The sequence below is a fragment of the Callorhinchus milii genome, unplaced genomic scaffold, assembly GCF_018977255.1.
Source record: "Callorhinchus milii isolate IMCB2004 unplaced genomic scaffold, IMCB_Cmil_1.0 Scaffold1, whole genome shotgun sequence".
NCBI classification, from domain to species: Eukaryota; Metazoa; Chordata; class Chondrichthyes; order Chimaeriformes; family Callorhinchidae; genus Callorhinchus; species Callorhinchus milii.
Window position 1 is genome coordinate 136800392 of NW_024704742.1, and position 24133 is coordinate 136824524.

At 47.5% G+C, this 24133-nt stretch overlaps 1 protein-coding gene across 1 annotated transcript; it reads left to right on the forward strand.

Moving 5' to 3' along the window:
- The first annotated feature begins 408 nt into the window (after nucleotides 1-408).
- LOC103187348 (mothers against decapentaplegic homolog 7) lies at nucleotides 409-19437 on the forward strand. Its single transcript, XM_007906798.2, is given in 5 exon segments — nucleotides 409-1077; nucleotides 3275-3328; nucleotides 7312-7362; nucleotides 7365-7385; nucleotides 18704-19437. Coding segments are annotated over 5 exon segments (1290 nt in total). The 5' UTR covers nucleotides 409-452; the 3' UTR covers nucleotides 19243-19437.
- The last annotated feature ends 4696 nt before the right edge of the window (nucleotides 19438-24133 follow it).

Below are 24133 nucleotides of genomic sequence, written 5' to 3' on the forward strand. Positions count from 1 at the left end.
GTGTGTGTGAGAGATTTTCTTCTCTTTCTCCCCTAAAAGAATATTTTTCTCTCCCTCTCTCTGTGTGTGTGAGAGACAGATTTTTTTTTCCTTTTCCCCCTTAAAAGAATATTTTTTCTCTCTCTCCCTCTGTGTGTGTGTGTGTGTGTGTGATTTTCTGTCCCCCCCCCCTCCTTCCCCCCCACACCACCCCACCCCCTTAAAAAAAATTCCCCTTTTTATTTGCATGATTTTCTTTTGCTCTTTATAAAAAAAAGGAGACATTGGTGTGAGTGCGGGAGTGAGTGTGTGTGATTCTCTCTCCCTCCTTTTCCCCTTTATTTCCCCCCTGTCCCTCTCTTCCCTCCCCCCATTTTCCCCTTTATTCCCCCCCTCCCTCCTTTTCTCTCTCTCCCCCTCTCTCTCTCTCTCTCTATATATATTAAGTATATTATTAGTCAGGGGGCTGGTGTATGCTACACCTCTGTGCTGCCTTCGCTGTGTTGTGTCCACTGAGCCCTGGCTGGCTTCATGCTTTGCGGAGATGTTCCTTCTGCCCCGTCTGGTGGGATTGTAAGGCCTGCGAGCAGCTTAGCGAAGGGCGATCGAAGCCTCGCATGTTCAGGACCAAACGCTCCGCTCTGGTCCGCCGTCTCTGGAGGAGCCACACGACCCTGGGAGGCGAGGCGGCTGAGGGCCAGCCAGAGAGCACCTCCCAGCCGGAGCCAGAGAGAGATACAAACGCACACACATGTTGCTGTGGGAAAACCTCCAAAGGCGCCGACCACGAACTCAAAGCCTTGACACACTCGTTGCTCAAGAGGCTCAAAGAGAAGCAGCTGCAGATCCTGCTCCAAGCTGTGGAGAGCAAAGGAGGCGCTGGCACCGGCTGCCTGCTCCTGCCCAGGATGCTAGACCCTAAACTCAGCAAACACACCTCCTACTCCCTACCTGTTCTCCTCTGCAAGGTGTTCCGCTGGCCTGACCTCAAGAGCTCCTCCGAGCTGAAGCGACTTTACTGCTGTGAGATGTATGGGATCAACAGCACGGACTATTACTGCTGTAACCCACACCACCTCAGCAGGCTGTGTGAGCTGGGTGAGTGTCTGGGAGGGAGGGAGGGGAGGCGAGGGGAGTGGGTTTCATTCAGTTCGGTCTTTGGGAACAAAGTTGTGTTCCAAAAGTTTTTAACCTTAAGAATTTGCTGAGCGAGAGAAGTCCCAAGGTTTCCCGTCCCATCTATTTCAGTTCGCCGGCTTTCCACCGTCCTGGCAGTCGCTTGACATGTCTGTGTCCCGAACTATTAGACAATAATAATAATAATAATAATAATAATAATAATAACAATCTCGCATTTGATGGAGCGCCCGGTCACGCTTCACAAAAAGAGATTCGAGTAGATCGACTGTATGTTTTGTGGGTGAAACACGGCAGCCAATTGCGCACAGCAGCGTCCCACACACAGTCGTGGATTATTGAGTGATCGAATTATTATTATCTTTAAAAAAATCAAACTATATATTGCATTTCCTAACAGGAATCCATCTGAATTTGTTCTTGAATGAATCGATGCTTTCTGCTTCCACAGTCTCCTTAGGGAGTCTGTTTTTATTCACCCCCCACCACCCCCCCCCCCCCCTCCCCACACAAAACAAATTTAAAATAAATTTTAGCTCTTGCTTTTCAAATACTTTTTCTTTTCATTCTTTTGTTACCATCAATCCTTTCCCTTACCGTGATTCCTTTTTATTCTTAGTTCTTAAAAAAAAACTCTCAGGTCATGAAAATAAGTAACTTTTTTTTCTTTATTTAACACAAAAAAATGCTTTCATCTAGAAATTGTAGTTACTGTTTACAAACTCTGACCTTGCCTTTCAAGACGACCTCATTTATTTCGATGCGTGTAGATCGACTTTAAAATTATTGTAGGTAATTTGAGAAAAAATAATATATTGCATAGAAAAAAAATTATTATTTGGTGCATTTTTCCTCTTTGAAAAAAATTCTTAATTTAAAAAAATCTTTTAAAAAATTGTGCTTTTTGCTATTTTATTAGTTCACCTGAAACATTTTTTTTGAGATCCCAGAGTTGAAATTTTCTAGATTTGTTTTTTGGGCATATTTTGAAAAATCTTGAATTTTATCAGGAATAGTTGAAATACTGATGTTTTTATGTATATATATATATATATATTGTGATTTCAAAGTGATTTTATAGAGTTTGATACTGACTTGATTACAGTTTCCTCTCGCACTGTATATTTTTAGGTGGAAAAAAATACTTTATTCGAGATTTAGTTTCCATTGAAATTGAGGTTTTGTGTCTTTTTTCAAAAAACAAGGGAAAAAAATTCTTAATTCACAAAATTTATTTTTACTGGAGGGGGAAAGGGTTTTCATTCGTGTGTTTTATTTGTGTGTGTGTGTGTGGGGGTCTAAAAGTATTATTTAGGTCTAAGATGAGTGGGTGGTAGAAGGATAGAAATTGTTTTGAAATTCACCTTTTTTTTAGGTTGTTTTGAAAAAAGTTACGAAACAACAGTTTTTATTTTAAAAATGTCTTTTTAATTGAAAAATCTGTGTGATTTCCTGGGGCTGTGAGCAAAGTTTTGTGTGTGAATGTCTTAACACCAAAAAAAAATGTGGTTGAGAGGGCAAATGTATCAAAATAATAATATATATTATTGATTGAATAGAGGGGTTATTTTATACATGAACCAAGAAAGAGCTATTGAAATGATTAAAAATAATCATTAACTCTTAAAGGCACACAAGTTACATTTATATGCATATATTTGTATGTAGAGTAGACATACAGCCTTTCAGCCATAAGTGTTTTATTTTACACTCACGTACACACACACAAAACTTTACTAACAATCCCCCCAAAAATCACGCCAATAGAGAGAGTATACAGAAATGGGGGTGAATTGACCTTAACCAGTTGAGCAGCCAGACATTGCATGGTCAACCATAGTCAGTTGCTGGGCTGTGTGTGAGTGTGTGTCATTTCAGTGTTAATTTCAGGGCTGTAAGTGCTTTTACTTGAGCTAAGGAGGAACTATTAAACATACAAGTTGCATATCAGTGAGCCTGGCGCCAGACAACCTCCTTTGTTTATATGACTGCCCACTATCAAGGCAATCGGCCGCCTCTGCTCTTTTTGTCCCCAGTTCCCAAGAGCTGAACACAAACAGCTTGCGAAGCATGCCAGTGTTATCATAAGTTAATATCTGTTTTTCTCATGGCTCTGCCTTTTCATTCATTATTTCTCTCTTCTCCCTCCCTCCCACAGAATCCCCTCCACCGCCCTATTCCAAATTTCCAATGGAATTGCTCAAGCAACCTGGTAAGTATTATTTTTGGGGGTTTAAACCGTAATAATGATGATAATGATCCTTGCATTTGATACAGCGGGCCGTGGAGACGTCTTACTAAAGCACTTCACTGGTTATACTGTGGTTATTTGTAGGCGAACGCAGCAGCCAATGCACTGTAAGGTGTAGTGACTGTTTATTTTCTATTTATTAAATATAATAGTGTTTTTTTAAATCAAATAAAAAAATGTCTCCCATAAAAGTTGCTGGGGGGATGGGGGGGGGGGGGGGGGGTTGCTGTTGGTGGTGGAAGGAGCGCTGTTTGTTTTAATTTTGACTTCAAAAATGTGTATTTTTCAAAAATGTTTTTTTTAAAAAAGTTGAGTTCTTTATTACTTTTTCTGAGGCAAGTCAAGGAGTCAGAGAAAGTTTAACTGCAAAAGGATTTGGGGCTCATTGGGTTGAGCTGTGTTGGGGCTCGCTCCCCCCACTGGAGTTCTCTACTATAACTCCATTCCCATGCTCGCTCCCCATCTTGTCTGTGCTGGGGCTCACTACCCCCACTGGAGCTCTCTACTCTTTCCCCACAGCCTTTATTATTTTTACTCAACTACTTTGTCCCATTTCTCTTTCGAATGCCATTACAGAGTTGGCCATTTGTGATGAGACATTCCTCTTTTTTTAAAAAAAACACCCCTCTCTCTGTGTCTCTGTTAAAAAATAGCTTCCAACCTCACTTTCCTTCTGATCATCCTCAGTCTGGTTCGCTCCTGTTACTGACTCACTGGGTAACTAACTAACAGTGGATATAATCTCTTGCGAAGTTGGCTGTTGAAACAGTTGATATTAGAGAGAATTGAGGGCTGCGTCACAGTTTGGGGAAGAGGCGTTTAATTTGATGTGAGGTTAATGTGGTTGGGGGTGGGGGGAGAGAGTGTCAGTGACATTTCTGTGGGTGAGTGTAGTGTGTATGAGTGCGTGTAGGCTGGCGGGTCAAGTCATCGATGGGCAATTTTGAATTGAATATGGAAGAACTCAAGGAAATGATAGCATTGCGTCTCACTGGGAGATGTGTGTGTATGTGAGTGTGTGTGTGCGTGTGCTTGCATTTGTGTGTGGGGGCACACTTTTGAAATGTGCTTCAGTGTAAAGGACAAAAAGGCAGAACCTCTGATAATGCAACACACACACAGACACATCACACACAGACACAACACACATACACTGAGACAAGCTGACACTAATAGAAGCCAGTCCACTTATATCTAAAAAAAATGCAGTGGCAAGTTTTTTTTTGCGGGGGGGGGGGGGGGCAGATGGGAGGGGAGGAAAAATTGGGTTTTATAGGATGTTCATAGTTTCAGAGAAATGCTGTCACTGGTGAGATAGACCCAATAGCGTGACAATGTTAGTGCTCATAATCGTTTTGTGGTGGGGGGAGAGGAAGAGACATTATGTGTGCGTGTGTATATACAGGTTGACCAAAAAGTCATGATACCATTGCATGTCTACTAAGTCTTAGAGAAATGATGATTTTGTTTAGATAAAAGGGTAGTTATCACAAGTTTTTGGTCAGCATGTATATGTGTGCGTGCATGGACATACATGTCATGTCATGTCGTGTGCATGTATGTTCAGGATGATCAAAAAGTTGTGATATCTTCCCTATTTTTTAAAAAGATCCTAATTTCTTTAAGACTTATTAGACATTCATAGAATCATAGAATTTTTCAGCACAGAAGGAGGCCATTCGGCCCATCGTGTCTGTCCTGGCTTTTGAAAATAGCTATCCAAGTCAATCCCACTCCCCCACTCTCTCCCCATAGCCCTGCAAACTTGTCCTCCACAAATGTTATCACAACATTTTGGTCACCCTTTATATGTATACGTGTGTGTATGTATGTGTGTGTGTGTGTGTGTGTATGTATGTGTGTGTGTGTATATGCGTATATGTCTGTGTATATGGATGCGCGTATGTGTGTGCGCAGTCTGCGTATTGCAGCTTGGCCTATCAGTGACTTATTCGACTGCTATTATAGATTTCTAAATCTATATTTTAAGCCTGACACAGAAAGCAGGAGCCTCTTAACAGTAAGTACAGACTAATATTATCCCGGTCAATGTTAATCCGAGGCCCCGTCTGCCTGTTCAGGTGGACAGTAAAGATCCCACAACACTATTCGAATAGAGAAGAGAGTTTCTCTCTCCCAATGTCCCGGCCAACAATCCCCCAGATAAAATTGGTCACTCGCTCCATGGGTGTTTGTGTGGGACATTGAGCTGTGCAAATTGGCTGCCATGTTTGCCCACAAAATACAGTCACTACACCTTTACAGTAAATCCTTTAGACGGCCACCTGACTTGAAAGGCTATATATCAAGAGTTTTTTTTAAAAGATTCAAGTTTAAGTCAACTATTGCCTCTTAAAGGGGGTAGTGGGATAGTCATTGTCTTTACATTCCCCTGAGAAAATTCCATCCACTTCTACCCTCCCACCAGCCCCAAGACTTCAAATTGGTTTAAAAAATTTAAGGTGGTGTAGATTTTGGGGGAAATAAAAAAAACTCTTAATTCTCAAGACGCATTTCCGAAGTTCTTAAGATTAACCTGGTTTCTGAATTAAGACTGAAGCAAAGAATTTTACATTACTTTCTGTGCTGTTTTATTATTATACGCCAATTATACCATAAATCATACTTGTATATTATAACTATTTTATTTTACGCCAACAAATACACAGTCACTACACTTTGCAGTAAAATCCAGTGAAGCACTTTTTGAAGTGTCTCGATGAGGGTCTATATCAAACGCAAGGATTATTATTCTTATCATTATTATTATTATGGAAGAGGTAGATTTTAAGAGGCAGGTTAAGGCCAGGTAGAATTTGGGAGCTTGCGGTGTTTATGATGAAGTTCTTAAGTCAGCCACTAGGAGGCGTTGGTGAGTTGATCCTGGGGGTAGATTACGGAGGACAGGAGGGGTGTGGGAAGTGGGAGGGGGGTGGTGGGGGGTGTCAGGAGCTGTGTGATCTTCCCTTTTAACCTACCTGTGTGCAGAACAGACCCGCGCAAAACCTTGTCCCCGCCCCAGTCAGACGGGGCTCCCTCTCCCTCTCCCTCTCTCAGGCACCTACAGCGGCTGAGGATTTTGGCAAAGGTGGTTTAGGGGCTAAGACGCCAAACGACAATTAAACCACGAGGAACGCGGTGAAAAGGGCAAAGGGGGTGAGGGAACGGGTTGAGAGTTGAGACCTGGATGAGTCGTTGAACCGAGCTCCCGTTTGGCCGTCCAGGTGTGGGGGTTAAAGATCCCCACGGCGCTATTCGGAGAGAGAAGGGGTTAATTGACTGATTGGGTTTTCAGGACTTGGCTGATGTGTTGTGGTTCAGTCTCACGCTGGGCTGTGAGTGTACTGTGCTGATATGAGGGGTGGGGCTCAGAGTCCTGGGCTGATACACGGAGACAGGAGATATGAGTAATTAACATGAACTAATCTAATGTTAGATTCAACGAAAATTACAATCCATTAAGAGAACACGCCTCGAGAAAGCTCCCACTGTGACACATCCAGTCCTGGCTCCTCACTAATGTGTCTGCTCAATGATCAGGCACCTGAGATTATAGATCTCCACCCCCCCCCCCCCCCACCCCACTGGAGCTCTCTACCCCATTCCCTGCTTCATCCCACAGTCCCTTCACCCTCACCGCCCCACTCTTGCCTCCTTCAAGACCCTTCTCAAGATCCTCCTCTTGGACCTTGCCTTCTGTCACCCCACTACCCCTTCTCCCCCCCCACCCCACCACCCCTCCGGATACAACCCTCCCCAGTTCGGGGTAAACCCTTAACTGTCCAGCGCCTTGGGACATCCTCTCAACATGAAAAGCAATGTATAAATGTAAATTGTGGCTGTTGTTGTCTTGAATGTTATTGTGGCTCAGAAGCTGCTATGAAAGTGTCCCGTGTGTAAAGAGCATAAAAGTTTCTAACTTTGCTTTGGCTTCTCTCTGACAGCGGACTCCCCCAACCCTCCCCCATCCTCCACTGAAACTGGGGGCCCTCACTACACAGCCCCGATGGCCTCTCAGGTAAGACACAACTTCATCTTAGAGCTTCTGGGGCAGCACTGCTGAGGCAGCTGTGGGGGGCGGCGGGTGGGGTGGGGCGGGGGAATACATTTACCCTCTGGGGGTGCTATCTGTGTAGAGTGTGGTACTCACAATGTGTGCTCTCCTGTGTGAAGATTTCTATATAAAAGCTAGTTGTTTGCCTGTGCTCTCAGAGTACAGTGTGGTACAAACTGAGTGTACAGCGCAGGTAACCAGAGCTCCCACATGTCATTGTGTACGTGTGTACATGTGTATGTTTATGTTTGGTGGGGTAGAGCGTGATACCAACACCCAATTACAAGCAGATGCGTATTGCCCACAAAATACACAGTCAATTGACTTTACATTATTGTTAATACAAGCGCTCTGAGACGTCTCAATGCTGTGATAAGGCGCTGTATCAAACAAAAGGATTATTGGTTGCGGCGGGATCTGGTGTGAACACACGCTCCCCGTGGCTCCGGGTTGAGATTGTTTGCGTGTAGTGACTGTACCTGCCAGTCATGTAGGTGTGTGTGTGTGTGTGTGTGTTGGAGGTGGCGCAATGTCACTTCAATATGAATGGGTGTGTGTTCGCCTGTCTACACGTTGGCTTTGCCTGTGTGCGTGCGTGTGTGTGTGTGTGTGTGTGTGTGTGTGTGCGTGTGTCATGTTGGGGGAGACGCTGACTGGGGAGTGAAGTGATTTCACAGGATTTACTGGAAAGCGTGGTGGCTGTGTGTTTTGTAGGCGAGAGCGGCAGCCAAGTTAAACCAACTCCCACGAGGCAGATGACCAATTTTATGTGGGTGGGGTGGGGTGTGGAGCGGGTAGTGTTGTCGGTCAGGACTCCGGGAGAAACTCTTTTTACTAGAGAGTCAAAACGTTGACCCGAAGAGACCCAGGCGGGAGGGAGGGGGGGCAGTTTATAGTCTCATCTCAAAGATGGCAACTCTCAACAATGTGTCGCCAACCCCCCCCCCCTCCTTTCCTCCCCCCCCCCCCCCCGAGAGAAAAAGCGAGAGAGTTAAAGCTGGAAAGAGCTCTTTAAGGAACGGTTTTTATGTCTTAAGATCAGAGAGAGAGAGTGGTGTGTGTATGTAGTGGGGTGGAGTGTGTGTATGTGAGAGTGTGTGCGTGAGGGGAGACGGAGTGTATGGGGGGAATGTGTGTGTGTGTGTGGAGGGGGGGGAGAGAGCACGTGTGTGTTTGGGGGGTGGGGAGTGTAAGAGCGAGTACAGGCGGGTACTTTGGCAGCACATTAAATAGCCACAGAGGAAGCTGCAGCTTAAATAAAATAGAAAGGGCTCTTTTTAAGAAAAATGCTTTTCGGCCGTTGATACGATCTGTGTGTCTGGGGAGGGAGAGTGTGTGTCAGGGCGGTGGGGGTGGGGACGGAGAGCCTCAGGAAACATGCCCAGGTGCTGGAAGGTTAGGCTCGGGGATGGGGGTTGGGGGGGGGGGTCACTAAGATTAGGAGACCTTTTCCCTCCCCAAACACACACTCCCTTCCCCACATACACGCCTCTCCACATACACACTCTCCCCTCTCCACACACACACACCGACCGACACCTCTCCACATACCCACACACACACACGCCCCTCCCCACATACACAGCTCTCCACATATACACACCGCACACACTCCCCTCCCCACACATACACACCTCTCCACATACACACTCTCCCCTCTCCACACACACAACGACACCTCTCCACATACCCACACACACACCTCTCCGCACACACACACTCCTCTCCCCACATACACACCTCTCCGCATATACACACTGCACACACTCCCCTCCCCACACACATCTCTCCACACACACACACTACCCCCCCCCCGCGCCCCAGCCCCAGCCCAGGCTGGGATCTGAAAGCCACCAGACTGCTGGTGTGGAATTTCATCCCTGTTAAAAAAATATGCTTGCAAAAACAGATTTTTTTATACCGTTCTTTCTTTCTCTGCCTCACTTTCTCTCTCCCTCCTTCCCTAACACCCCCCCTTCTCTTTCTCTCCCTCCCCTCTCTCTCTCTCTCTCTCCTTCGTTCCTTCCTTCTCTCACCCTACCGGGGGCTTCCTGTATAAAATAACACATCCCTCTCTCCCTGATCACTGAGTTGAGTTGGGAGACTGGGGCGGGCGGAGGGGGGGGTGGGAGGGACACTGTTGAAGTCCCAGCCTATGTTTGGCACAAGTTTGGAGTTTGCTATTTTGTGGGTTTCTAACCTCACAGGATGTGTTTCTCTATCGCAGCAGAAACGGGGAGGGGGGGTGCGGTGGCGAGGGGAGAGGGAGGGAGGGGAAGGGGGCTTTTGCCTTTGCTCAGTTTGTAGCAGGATATTTCGGCTCGTTTAAGAAAAAAACACAAAGCAATGCTTGTGTTTTCTCTCAGTCTCTCTCTCTCTCCCACACACTCCCTCACATACTCGCGCTCAGCTCACACAGTCTCTCTCCCTTTCTCTCCCCCTGAAGTCAGACCAGCTCAGTGCTGACGGGGGGGGGGGGGTGGGGGGAAGCACTTCATTGTTGGAGGTGCCGTCTTTCAGATGAGACGTTAAATGTCAACCGAGCTCCCGTCTGTGTGGAAAATAGTGGGCGCCATTCGAAAAAAAAAGAGAAGGGAGTTTTTCTCTCTCTCTTTCTCTCTCTCTCTCTCTCTCTTTCTCCAGTGTCCTGGCTTGACCATTAACCCCAGATATATTTTTTAAAAAGTAACCGTTTACTTCCACGGCTGTGCGTGGGAAGTTGCTGTGCGCAATTGGCTGCCGCGTTTCGCCCTCAAAATACCCAGTCACTACGCTTCACAGTAAATCCTGTGAAGGACCCGGGTTCGATTCCTGGGCGCAGTGAACCTTAGGCAAGTTTCCTTACTCCACGCGCCTCTGTTTACCCGGCAGTGAGCATGAACCCGATTGTTAGTCAATTGGCAGAGATTGCTTTCCAAGGCTAATAATTCCTTATTATTCTTTAATCTGGTGATTTAACCCACGACTGTTTGTGGGGACACTGCTGGGCGCAATTGGTTGCCAGGTTTCACCCACAAAAATACACGAGTCACTACACTTTACGGTATATTCCGTGAAGCGCTTTGAGACGTCTCAACAACGTGATAAGGTGCGATATTGTTGTTGTTGTTATGAGTGCTTCGCGACGTCTTTCGGATGCGCAGCTGTAAGGGTGGACTATTTTGTTAAGCTCCTCTTCAATCTCCTCCAGATGTGTATATCCCTTGTTCACGTTCTCCTCCCTCTACCCACTCTGGTCTGTTTGTTCCTGGTTCGTTCCTTCCTCAAACAAACAAGTAGATAGGCAATTTGAGGTTGGAGGCAGAGGATGGGAATATAAACCAGGAGAACAGGGATAAGACTTCCCCTCTTCTCTGTCTGTCTGTCTGTCTGTCTGTCTGTCTGTGCCCGTGTCAGGCCCCAGAGAGACGCGAATATCACTAATTATTCAATAAGCTTTGGCCTCGCAGTGGTTGGGTGGCCTGTGCCTTTAAGATCCCGCACACTCCCTGCTCCTTGCAGGAATGTCGGCCAGGAATGTGGCAGGCATCTTGCAGACAGTGTCTTTATTACTGGGGTCTCGAAAGGGCTTGTGTTCCTTAACCCGTTCCTCTCCCCGTCCCTCCCTCCCTCCCACCGCTCTCACTTTCTCTCCTCCCCTCCCCCACAATCTCCTCTCCCATCCTCTCTCTCCCCCTCACCCTTTATTTCCTCCCTTCCTTCCTTCCATCCCTCCCTCCCTCCCTCCCATCACCTACTCTTCACCCCCCGCAACTCTTCCCGTCTCTCCCTCGCTCTCTCTCGCTCATCCTATTCTTCACTCCCTCCCTCTCTCCCTTCCTCCCTCCTCTCTCTCATTTCCTCACTCACTCCCTCCTCTCACTCCTCTTCCCTTCGCTCACTCCCTCGCTCTCTCCCTCTCTCACTCCCTCTCTCACTCCTTTTCCCGTCGCTCACTCTCTCGCTCACTCTCTGCCTCTCTCGCTCCTCATCCCTTCTCTCCCTCCCTCCCTCCCTCCCTCCATCTCTCCCTCCCTCCCTCCCTCCATCTCTCACTCCCTCCTTCTTTCTCTCACTCCCTTCTTCATTCTCTCCCTCCCTCGTTCTCTCTCTCAATCCCTCTCCCACTGCTCGTCCCCTCTCTCACTCCCTCCATCCCTCTCCCTCTCTCACGCGGTAGCCAATTGCGCACAGCAGTGTCCCACAAACAGTCGTGAATCGAGTGACCAAATTTATTTGGGGGATTATTGGCCTGGACCCAGGGAGAAATTCAGTTTCCACTTGAACGGGTACAGACGGGGAGCTCTGCTTCACGCCTCACCCAAAGTACGGCACCTCCGACAATGGCAGTGTTCCCCCCCCCCAGCACTACCCTGGAGCGTCAGCTTAGACTAGAAGCTTAACGTCTCGAATTGAGGTTCTGACAATGCAGCAGATTCCTCCCCACCCCCACCCCCCCCCACTCCCACACCCCCAAAAACACACCACAACAACAACAACAACAGCCCAGCATTGAGTGGGAGCGTCAGCCTGGTCCGTGAGCTCAAAGCCCTGACGCACAGGCTCGAACACGCAACCTTCTGACCAGAGACGAGGCGTGGAGGCTACCAACTGAGACACAGGGCGATACCATGTTCGATGTGAAACATGAATCACCCCCCTCACGCCACCCCCACCCCCCCTCCCCCCCCCCCCCACCCTCTCGTGTCCTGATGGTAGGATCTTGGCAATTCTCTGCAGCCTGGCTGTGGCTCGGTGATTAGCATTGGGATGTGGCAGTCTGCTTCTTGTTTATAGACCCATCAACCCTTCCTGCCGTGGAGCCAAGCACATTCTTGGCTTAGAAGCTGGCTTTGATTTTCACTGAGGGGTGGGGGGGGGGGGGGGGGAGGGGGAAACGGAGTGGGGAGGGGGCACAGTCTCGCTCTCGCTCTCTCTCTCTCTCTCTCTCTCTTTCTGTCGCGTTTACAAGCTCGGACGTGCAAATAGGGAAAGGAATGACGGCTTCATTGGAACTCGCTCCCCCTCCCGTCGTGGAAAAAAAAACCTTTCTTGTTCTGCGTTAAAGGGGAAGTCCGTTCCGTCTCAAGTCTCTCGAGCCTCCGTCTCTCTCTCTCTCTGACTGTGTGAATGAAAGTGTGACGTCTCCAGTTATAGACAGACTTTTTGCCCTCTCTCGTACACCCCTTCACACCCCCCCCCACAAATTCCCCCCCTCTCCCACTCCCCACACACACACACACACACACACTGGTTCCCATTCATTGCTTTTAATGAATTAGAAATCCAGGCACCTTATTTATGATGGAGTCTGTCCACATCATAACGTCTCAAAAGGCTTCACAGGGGATTGCTGTTGAGCGTAGGTAGTGGTTATACTTTCTCGTCCCTGACGGTGACTGAAATTTCCAATTTCTGCCAATTTCGAATTTGATATCTTTTTGAAATTTGAATTTTTTTGGGGGGGGCGGGAAATTCAAATTCCTACCCCTCATGTCACGCTCCCTCTCACATTAAGACCTTAGTCAACCTGGCTCAGTCACTGCGTTGTTTGAGACACCATCTTTCAGGTGAGGTGTTAAACTGAGGCCGTGACTGCCAGGTTAAACATCCCACGATTCTAATGGATGGAGAAGGGAGTTTACAACACACTATGATACCCTTTGTGCAGTCCTGTAGTGTAGTGGTTAGAGCAAGAGGACCTGGGTTCGATTCCCGGGCAGGGCAAAACCTTTCCTAACTGCACACACCTCTGACGGATCGCTTTTCCGGGGGTAACAATCTCTTCAAGATAAATAAACAAAAATAATTGGTCACTCAATCCATCACTGTTTGTGGGGACGCTGCTGTGTGTAATTGGCTGCCGGGTTTTGCACACAAAATGTACAGTCAATTCGCTTTAGAGTATATTCTGCGAAGCGTTTTGAGATGTCTTGAAGACGTGATAAGGCGCTGTATCAAATACAAGGATTACTATCATTATGAATTTTCCCTGGTGTCCTGGTTAACAACGCTCCCGGAATTTATCTACAAGAATGCAGTCACTACACTTTGATGTTTGCGAAGCGATTCGAGACATTTCAGTGGCGTGATAAGGAATTATCATCAGCCACGATGATTACTATCCGCTCTCTGCTCTCCTGACGCTATCTCTCACACCCTCTCTACTATCTCGCCTCGGTGTCTAGACAGCGTGACAGCTATGTTGTGTTTACCTCTGGCGGTGGCGGCGGCGGTGGCGGGGGAACACGGCCACCCAAGCCCCAATCCTGCCCTTGACCAATGTCCAAGTGTGTGTGTGTCTGGCACATTCGCTCTTGAGTCACAAGGTCATGTTAGGACTTTGAGCACACAACACGTCACAGTACTGGATGGGGGAGGAGAGAACTGCATTGCATTGTTAGACGTAGAATTGATTGGAAAGGCCTGAGGGTGATTTGATGGTGTAGTGACTGTGTTACAGGCAGGGCAGTTTTGAACGGGCCGGTCACCTGGCTGCAGTGTCAGCCCATTGCATAATCCTGGCCCCTCAGACAGACAGACTTCTCCACTGAGCTTGAGGATGAAAAACATGTCAGACTCTGTGACCCACTTACTGTGTTATTCTGGCTGTTGGCAATTCATCCTATCATCGTCTCACAACATTTCTACCAATGTCACTGCACAACACTCTATCCTCACTCACTCCCACTTCTCTACTGTCGTTCTCTCTCTCTCTCTCTGTCTCTCTCTCCGACACATTCACTCTCACCGACACACACACACACTCTCTCTCTCTCTCTCCGACACATTCACTCTCTTCACACATTTTCTCTCTCACATTCTCGCACACATTCTGCCACTCCGCACATGTACTCTCAGGCATTCTGTCTCTCAATCTGTCTCTCTCTCTCTCTCTCGCGCTCTCTCTCTCTCTCTCTCGCATGCTCTTTCTTGCACACGTACTCTCACTCGTGCGTAGTGTCTCTCACACTCGCACATTAACTCTCACTCATAACGTCTCATTCATTGTCTCATACATTCTCTCTCTCACTCTCTCTCCCACTCTCTCTCTCTCTCTCTCTCTCTCTCACTCTCTCGTTGGTTGCTCAGTCGCTTCCTGGATTAGATTACATTGACAAACTCACATCCTATAAGGGCCCCGGTTACTGTTCCGGTCTAAATTGAGTCAAAATATTGGGCCTGAGTCAGGCTGTGAGGCTGGAGCCAGTGCTGGGCGGTTCATGTCTCAATGGTCTGTGAATACCCAACACAGCGCTAGGAATCATGCTAACATGAGAGAGAGATCGCGTGCGAGAGAATGTGTATGGGAGAGAGAGAGTGTGTGTGTGTGTGTGTGTGTGTGTGAGAGAGCGTCTGTGTGTGTCGCAGTGTCAGATTGGGTGTGTGTGACAGAGTGAGCGTGTGAAAGAGAGCGAGTGTGCGAGAGAGCGTGCGAGTCAGCGAGTGTGCGAGTGAGGGCGCGTGTCAGAGCGCGAGAGTGAGTGTGTGTGTGTGTGAGTATCAGAGGGTGTGAGAGAGAATACTCTTCCCCCAAAAGGCTGTGGGCGCTGGATCCAGTCACATTTTCAAGAGCGCATTGGGATAGATATCTGTTCGGTCGGGGTATCAAGCAGTACGGGGCAAGGGTGGGCTCCGCAGGGTGTCCCATCAGCGTAGCTCTATATGCTTGGGGATTGCCTCTTTAAATTTTCCCCATGGCTCTCGAACCTCAGCCTAACACCCCCCCCCCCCCCCCCGGGTGCCCTCTGGGACCCTTATATCCTGCGTGACGATTGCGGTATAAACGCAAGTTGTTGTCGTTGTTGTTGTTGCTGTTGCTCTGCACGTGAGGCAAAACCTAACCCCAGACAGCGAGCCGACAAAGCTTAATCATTAACTGCGTCTGGCTTCCTGATCAACGTTCCTCCTTCCCAGTCGCACGCTCTCTCCCTCTCTCCTCCCCTCCCGCCCCCCCCCCCACCCCCACCCCCACCGCCCACTCACTCACCAAACCCTGTCTGCAAATCCACGTGCTTTTTTACTGGAGTCCAATAGCACACTCGGCCCCACGACTGTTTGTGTGGACGCTGCCCAATGGACCGCAGTGTTTCGCCCACAAAACATACAGTCGCTGCACTTTACGCGATATCCTGTGAAGCGCTTTAATACGTCTCGAAGACGCGATAAGGGGCGATAGCAAATGCAATGATTATTATTGTTATGTATTATTATTGGTTAGGACCCTCGCCTCGCAAGCGAGAGGACCCGGGTTTGATTCCCGGTCGGGGCGAAGTTTCCTTCCTTACTACCCCCCTCTTTCTCTCTCTCTCCCCCCCCCACCCCCTCCCCACTCGCCCCCACCCCCACCGGCCAGAGGTTGAGGAGATTTGAAAGTGTGCAACAGAACTGGGTCAATATCAGTGCGACACTTACTCACTCACCCTCATACACTTACACGCACTCTTACACACTCATTTACACACTGGAACTCACACTTAGCACTTGTTTACACTCGTTTACTCGACACACTCGCACTGCCAACACACTCGCAACACTCACGCTCAGATATTCTCATAAAGATGCTCATGTATTCTCACACACCCCCTCACAGGTTCACACTCCCTAACACCCTCACGCACACATAGCTACTCACACACACTTACACGCTCACTCTGTCTCTCTCTCACACTCACACACACACACACACACACACACACACATAAGAGTTCTGGATTCCTGTCATTTTACGGTGCGTTTTTGATGTAAAAAGCTATTAAAATTAATGCGTTACAGACCCCTCTGCCCTTCCTCACTCCTCCCCTCCTTATGTTCGTTCCCTCTTCCCCTTCCCTCCGTAATGATGGGAGCCAGCGAGAAGCTGGGCTGAGGTTTACGAGGGGCACAGTTAAGGGGGGAGAGCGAGAGAGAGGGGGGCAGCAAAGGGAGAGAGAGAGAGACGGCTTCTAAAGTGATGGGCTCGTGGCTCGATGATTTTGCTCTGTCTCTCTCTCTCTCTCTCCCTCTCTCTCTCTCCGCACCCCCTCCCTCCCTCATGGGCCCTCAGAGCTAACATTAAACAACATAAGCTCCTCAGCCAGGACTGTTAAGCAAGCGGCGAGTTAGTAAAATATTGATGTGTGTGTGTGTGTGCGTGTGTACGTACGCGTCATGTTCTTACATTAATTATTGAGACTGAAGCTACAGTTAGTTACAGGGCACAAAGGCTTCTCGCTGAGCCTGGCAGCCAGGTTAATACACAGCCCCCACCCACCGCAGCCTGTCCGTGCCCACCGAGGAGGGGAGGGGAACGAGGGGAGGCTGGGCTTCACTGGGTGCGGGTGGGGAGGTAGAGGTGGGGACATTTGTAATTAATACAACTACCATTATGTACCCAGCAGAAAGGGAGACGGAGTAAGAGAGTCACGGGTCGAAAGGGACAGACACACAGAGGGAGAGAAACAGACGCAGAGCGAGATAGGGAGATGAACAGATATAGAACGGGAGAGAAGGGTATGGAGGGAAAGAGATAGGTACAGAGGAGAGGGAGAGGAACAGACACAGAGTAAAAGAGCCAGACACAGAGGTAGAGACACAGACACAGAAGGAAAGAGAGAGGCACAGAGGGATAGAGACTTAGAGAGGGATAGACACAGAAGGAAAGAGAGAGAGAGCGGGACAAAAGGGAAAGAGAGATAGAGAGGGACACAGAGGGAAAGAGAGATAGAGAGGGATAGACACAAAGGCAAAGAGAGATAGAGAGGGATAGATACAGAGGCAAAGAGAGATAGAGAGGGGATAGACACAGAGGGAAAGAGAGATAGAGAGGGATAAATACAGAGGGAAAGAGAGATAGAGAGGGATAGACACAGAGGGAAAGAGAGATAGAGAGGGATAGATACAGAGGGAAAGAGAGATAGAGAGGGATAGACACAGAGGGAAAGAGAGATAGAGAGGGATAGATACAGAGGGAAAGAGAGATAGAGAGGGATAGACAGAGGGAAAGGGAACAATACAGAGAGAAAGAGATAGACACAGAGCATCAGAGAGACCCACAGACATGTGTATGCATGTACATATTTAATAGTAATCATAATACTTGCATTTGATATAGTGCTGACTTTGAGGCGTCTGAAAGCGCTTCACGGGATATACTGTAAAGTGTAGTGACTGTATATTTTGTGGGTAAAACGCGGCGGCCAAATATGCACAGCGGCGTCCCGCAGACAGTCGCGGTTTGAAGCGACCAAATTATTTTAATTATAATATTATTTGCATTACATATCATTGAAGTCTAGATTAGGTGTGAACAAGAGCGTGCGCGCGCGTTTGTGTGTGTGTGTGTGTGTGAGTGCGTGCGGGTTTGCGTGCAGGCCTGGTTTTATGCCTGTGTTTGTGTGTGCGCTTGTGTGCGCACATCCTTTTATTTGTGTAAACACAGGAGATAATGGGAGGGTGAGGGCTGCGGTGAGGTGACAGGGCACGTGTGAGGCTTGGCTGATTGATGCACTCTGGCCCAGTGCCTGGGAATGGTTTCCTCAGCCCTGAAACACACGTCAGTCAGCCCAGCCACATGTGTCTTGCAGCTCAGCTCAGTCTTGTAAACATTTACCTTATAATGTGGTGGTGTGTGTGTATGTATGTGTGTGTGTGTGTGTGGGTGTGTGAGTCTCTGAGAAAGGCGTCAGCTTGGATTAGTCCCTGCAACCTCTCACCTCCCAGTCGGGATATTACTAATCATCCTTGCATTTGACATGATCACGTCTTCGAGATGTCTCAAAGCGCTGGACAGGATATACTGTGAAGTGGAGTCACTGCGCACGTTGTGGATGAAACGCGGCAGCCGATCGCGTACAGTGGTGTCCCACAAACAGATTCATCGATTGATTGCGAAGGAAGCACTTTGAAATGTTGTTTCGCCCACAAAATAAAGTCAACGCACTTTACAGTATATCCCGTGGAGCGCATTGAGACATCTCCGGTCCGTGATAAGGCGCTGTATCAAACGGAGGGATTAGTGGAGTCAAGTAACATAAGAGGCTACTTTTTTGTTAAAAAAAAGGTGGTCGCTCAATCCACGGCTGTTTGTGGGACAATGCTGTGTGAAATTGGCTGCCGCAATTCGCCTACAAAATATACGGTCACTACACTTCATTGCCAGTGATTTATTTACTCCGTGAATCCCCTTGAGAGGTTCAAACGACATGATGAGGCACCATATCAAATGCATGGATTATTATTGTTGTAGAATTATTATAGTGGTGAATGTGGTTGTTATTTAACGGCTAACCATCTCTCTCTCTCTCCCTCTTGTTCCCGTGTAGATTCCCGAATAAGCCAGGAGTTGGGGAGCCGCGCTCACTGGTGTGTGGTGGCTTACTGGGAGGAGAGGACTCGGGTTGGCCGGCTGTACACGGCACAGGAACCCTCCCTCGACATCTTCTATGATCTACCTCACGGGAACGGCTTCTGCTTGGGGCAGCTGAACTCGGACAACAAGAGCCAGCTGGTCACTAAAGTCCGCAGGAAGATAGGCTACGGGATTCAGCTGAGCCGGGAGCGAGACGGAGTCTGGGTGTATAACCGCAGTCACTACCCCGTCTTCATCAAGTCCGTGACTCTGGATAACCCCGACTCCAGGACATTGCTGGTGCACAAGGTGTATCCAGGCTACTCCATCAAGGCTTTTGACTATGAGAAGTCCTGCAGCTTACAGAGGCCGAACGACCACGATTTCACACACGAACCTTGGTCGGGCTACAGTGTGCAGATCAGCTTTGTGAAGGGATGGGGCCAGTGTTACACCAGGCAGTTTATCACCAGCTGTCCATGCTGGCTCGAAGTGTTCTTTAACAACCGATGACTCAAAAGTAGACCAAGAGATGGAGACCGCAGACACACACACACACAGACAGACTGACCCACCACAAAACTGACCCGACCCTTCTGTGTGTTTCTGTGAACGGACCCGGGGTCCAGGAAACGGGGTGGGGGGGTGTTTTCCGACGTAAAGAGACTTTCGATCGAAAACTTCACAGGATTTTAATAAGGAGAAAGTGGGGGCATTTCCCCCCTTCCTCTCCCCCCCCCACCCCAAACCCTCCCCCCCCCCACCCCACCCCTGCAATGAAAACAAAGTGTATTTTATGTTATATATAAATCTATTATATTACTGTAAATACGGAGATGTTTTATAGCATTATTTATGTACTGTGCAATGTGTAAGCCAGACAATTAACAAAAAAATGCACTTTGCTTCACATAAATGCAATTACAGATGTAAAAGAGAGCGTGAGCACGAGAGAGAGAGATTAAAATAAATAAAAACGCCAAAATGTCCGAAATACCACGAGATTGGTGTTCTTATGGGTGCTAAGAAAATATGAAGAAGAAAGAATGTGTTGTTTTTTTTTAAAAAAAAGAAAAAAATATAGAGCAGATTTTGTTCCGGTGGGAAAGAAAAATAAAATAAAATTATACACGTGACTCACACAAATGTATGTTTTTGTTGTTTGGTGCTGAGCACTGTGGCCGATCTGGGATTTTGACAGAATGGTGTGCGGTGGTGGGAATTGGCGGAGATGGTTATAAGATGGTTATAATCCTGTGACGTAGTGGTTAGAGCACTCGCCTCGCAACCGAGAGGATCTGGGTTTGATTCTCGATCGGGGCGAAACCTTAGGCAACTTTCCTTACTCCACACGCCTCTGTGTAGCTCGCAGTAAGTTGGAACTTGGGAACATAGGTTGTTAGTCCTTTGACGGATCGTTTTCCAGGGGATAATAATCCCTCCCAAAAAAAATTTGTCACTCAATCTACAATTTTTTCTGGGACATTGACTGTCGTGTTTCGCCCACAAAATACACAGTCACTCCACTTTACAGCATATCCTATGAGATGTCTCAACAACCTGATAAGGGACTGGATCAAATGCAAGGATTATTATTATTATAAATTGTGATGGGAATCCAGTCTAAAGAAAAAAACAAATTTATTTACAAATGTCCTGTTTGTAGGACGTTGCTGTATGCAAATTGGGCTGCCGCGCTGGCCGACAAATACACAGTCACTACACTTTACAGCCAATTGTGGTGGTGTTTGGGGGCTGATTGGATAGAATCACTCACAAGGGATCACTGGATAAACACTGAATGTTACTGTGATGTGGGGAGAGAGTGCTAGAAAGTGGGAATAAAAATATAGGTGTTTTAGATTCAGCTATAGGAAGTGCAGTGTCTAAATTTGCTGAGGACACCAAACTGGGGTGGGGGGAGCGGTTGGGGGTGGAGGATAATCAATAAAGGGGATTGCAGAAGAATGCAGGAAGACATAAACAGGCTTGCAGAATGGGCAAACAGGTGGCAAATAAAGTTTAATGTAGGAAAATGCGAAAATTCACGTTGGAAAAATAAAGAAGCCATCTATAGTCCAGATGGTCATCTAAGAGGAGCAAAGAAATCCGGGGATTCAGATCTACACTCTCTAAAAGTAACTCCACAGGTAGATAAGGCTATAAAAAAGACCAATGGGGTTTTGGGCTTTATTTCCAGGGGGATAGGGTATAAAAGTCAGGGGGCGATGATGAATTTATGCAAAATCTCGCTTAGACCAAGCGCTTTTGAGATGTCTCGAAAACGTGATAAGGCGCTATATCAAATGTAAGGATTATTATTATTACGAGATCACATTCGGAATATTTTGTCCAAATCTGGTCTCCACATAATAGGAAGGATACAGCATTAATGGAGGGAGTACAGCGTAGGTTATGAGGATGATACCAGGGCTGACAGGATACTGCTGTCAGGATAGACGGGAGAGGTTGGGCTGTTTTCACTCGGGGGGTGGTGGGTGAGGCCTAATAGAAGTGTCTACAATTATACAAGGGTTCCGTAAGGTTAACATAAATAGGCTGTTTCCTTCCACTAGTTGAGTAACCAAAGGATACAAATATAAAATAATAACTCAGGGACTTAAAAGAGAATTTAAGAGGAACCACTTCACACAGAAGGTAGTGAGGTTGTGGAACTCGCTGTCTGAAACATTGGTGGAATCAGATAGTGCAGATGCATTTCAGAGAAAGCTAGACCTTCACGTGAGAGAGAGGGGAATAGAAGAGTGTGAGAGGGAATAAGGAATAAGTGTGGACTGGTGTAGAAGTCCAGGAATGGTTCACTAGACTATTGTCTATTGTCTGGGCTTAACTATGAGGAGAGGCTTGGTAAACCGGGGCAAAAGATTCACGGTTTTAGAGCCATAGAAATTTATAGCACAGGAGAAAGCCATTCGGCCCATCGTGTCTGTGCCGGCTGTTTAAAAATTTTACCTTGTCTTTTTCTCATAACTCTGTAGTTTACTACTTTAAAGTGGTGTTACATTGAAGCGTATCTTAAAAACGTACAGTCGTTTGTGTTTTGGGGGAATAACAAGCCCTCCAAAAAAATGCGGCCACTCACTTAACAACTGTTCAGGGGACACCGCTGTACGGAATTGGCTGCCGTGCTCTCCGCCATCAAAATACACAGTCAATCCACTTTACACTGTGAAGCGCTTTGAGATGTCTGTATCAAATGCAAGGATTATTATTATTATTATTATTTCCTGAATCGTTGGAACTCGCTCTGCCTTGCCTGCCTTCAGATCGGAGATGGAAGACTTTCCTCTTCAACCGTGACTCTGGTCACCTCCTCTTTCTCCCTGACTCCACGTCAAACCTGGCTATCGTTGATGGTGTATTGGACGCTACATGAACACAAGTTAAAAAGGTTAAAGCTCTGAACAGCATCCAAACATTTACCTTTAATTTTACGTGTGAGTGTGTGAGTGTGTGTGTGTCAGGCGGAGGAGGGCGGGTGGAGGGAGGGTATATAAATGTCACTGTTAGACCTGGGACGTGCTGGAAATAGTGTAATGGCTATAGGCTGCGCCAGGGTCTAATCACCACAGTAGTCCCCGTTGCCATAGTTCCAGCCCCAATAAACCTCCAGAGACCCAAACTGGCCGAATGGGAAGCCAGGACGGGCTGGTCTGCATACTGGGGCTAATGGTTACATCCCAATAACCTTTTGAAGCCTGGAGCGGAGGAATTTACAGCCCTAATTAAGACCAGATCAGGCCTAAATCAGACTGGAAGTGAATTACTGTATCCACAGCGGCTTTGGGACCCCTTCATGTCTTTACCTCGGCTCGGGTTTCACGCTCCGATCAGGGAGAGGAGGAGGGAGAAAACCCCCTTCCCAACCCCAACCCCCACCCACACACTCACTTAGACACACCCACACACATACACACATACACACTCACTCACACATACACACTCACTTACACACACCCATACATACATACTCACACACATCCACACCATACATACACACTCACTTACACACACCCGCGCACATACACACTCACTTACACACACCCACACACATACACACTCACTTATACACAACCACCCACCCACACCCACACACACACTTCCCGATCTAGGTTTACATAGCATTTCAGTGCGTCCAGACTTTACTAAGCCAGAATTTGCCGTTGCTGTAACCGCGGCAACGAGGCCTTCTGTTGAATTCAGTCTTAACTCGGCCGAGACGTTAAACCGAGGTTTCCGTCTGCGCCTTTTCAGGGGGACGTTAAAGATCCCATTCGCAAAAGAGAAGGGAGTTCCTTTCCTTGTCGACAAGACCCCTCCTCAACTCCCCAATAAAATCAGCCATTCAGTTCTGTAGCTGTTTGGGCGAAGTTGCTCTGTGAAGTATATTCTGTGAAGCGCTTTGAGACGTCTCGAAGACGTGATAAGGCGCTGAATCAAATACTAGGATTATTCTTATTAGTAATTGGCTGCATATTCGAATAATACATAATAATAATAAATAAACCTTGCAATTGGAAGGACATCTCAATTCGCTTCCCAATTTTATTTGGGGGACTATTGGCCCGGACACCGGGAGAGAGAAAAACTCCCTTCTCTTTTTGAATAGTGTTGCGGGATCTTTACCATCCACCTGAACAGGCACACACGGGACCTCAGTTTAACGTCTCATTCATGCCTCCAACAATGTAGTCCTGCTCCACGTCACTGCACTGAGCGTCAGCCGAGACTGTGAGTTCAAAGCCCCGACCCACAACCTTCTCACTCAGAGTTGAGGGCGCCACCAAAATAAAAATCCTTGCATTTGATATGGCACCTTATTGTGTCATTGAGACGTCTCAAAGCGCTTCACAGAACGTACTGCAAAGTGGATTGACTGTATATTTTCTGGGCGAAAAGCGACAGCCAATTGCACACAGCAGACTGACCCCTTTTGGGGGGCGGGGGAGCGATGGAGGCGAGGGGAGAAAAGATAAAGGTGTACCTACCAAGGGGTTAAACAAAAGCCCATTGAAATGCTCGCCTGGCATTGGCAGCAGATGGCAGCAGATTAGTGCTGTGCTTTTGCAAATTGCTGAAAACTAAAAGTCTTCACCGGGCTGTGCAACACACAAGTGTCTGCAGATTTAATCTGCTCGGCCCGAGACAATAGAGCACTTACTATGTGTGTCCAATGGCTGCGAGCTCCGAGCCCAATCCTGAGAAGGTCAGTATAAGAATACGAGACTCCCTGTTACCTCTGGCTGCTTACATCGATAATAATATAGTAAGAATAATGCTTGCATTTGATATAGCGGCTTATCACATATTCGAGACGTCTCAAAGCGCTTCAGGAGTATATTGTAAAGTGTAGTGACTGTATATTTTGTGGGCGAAACGCGGC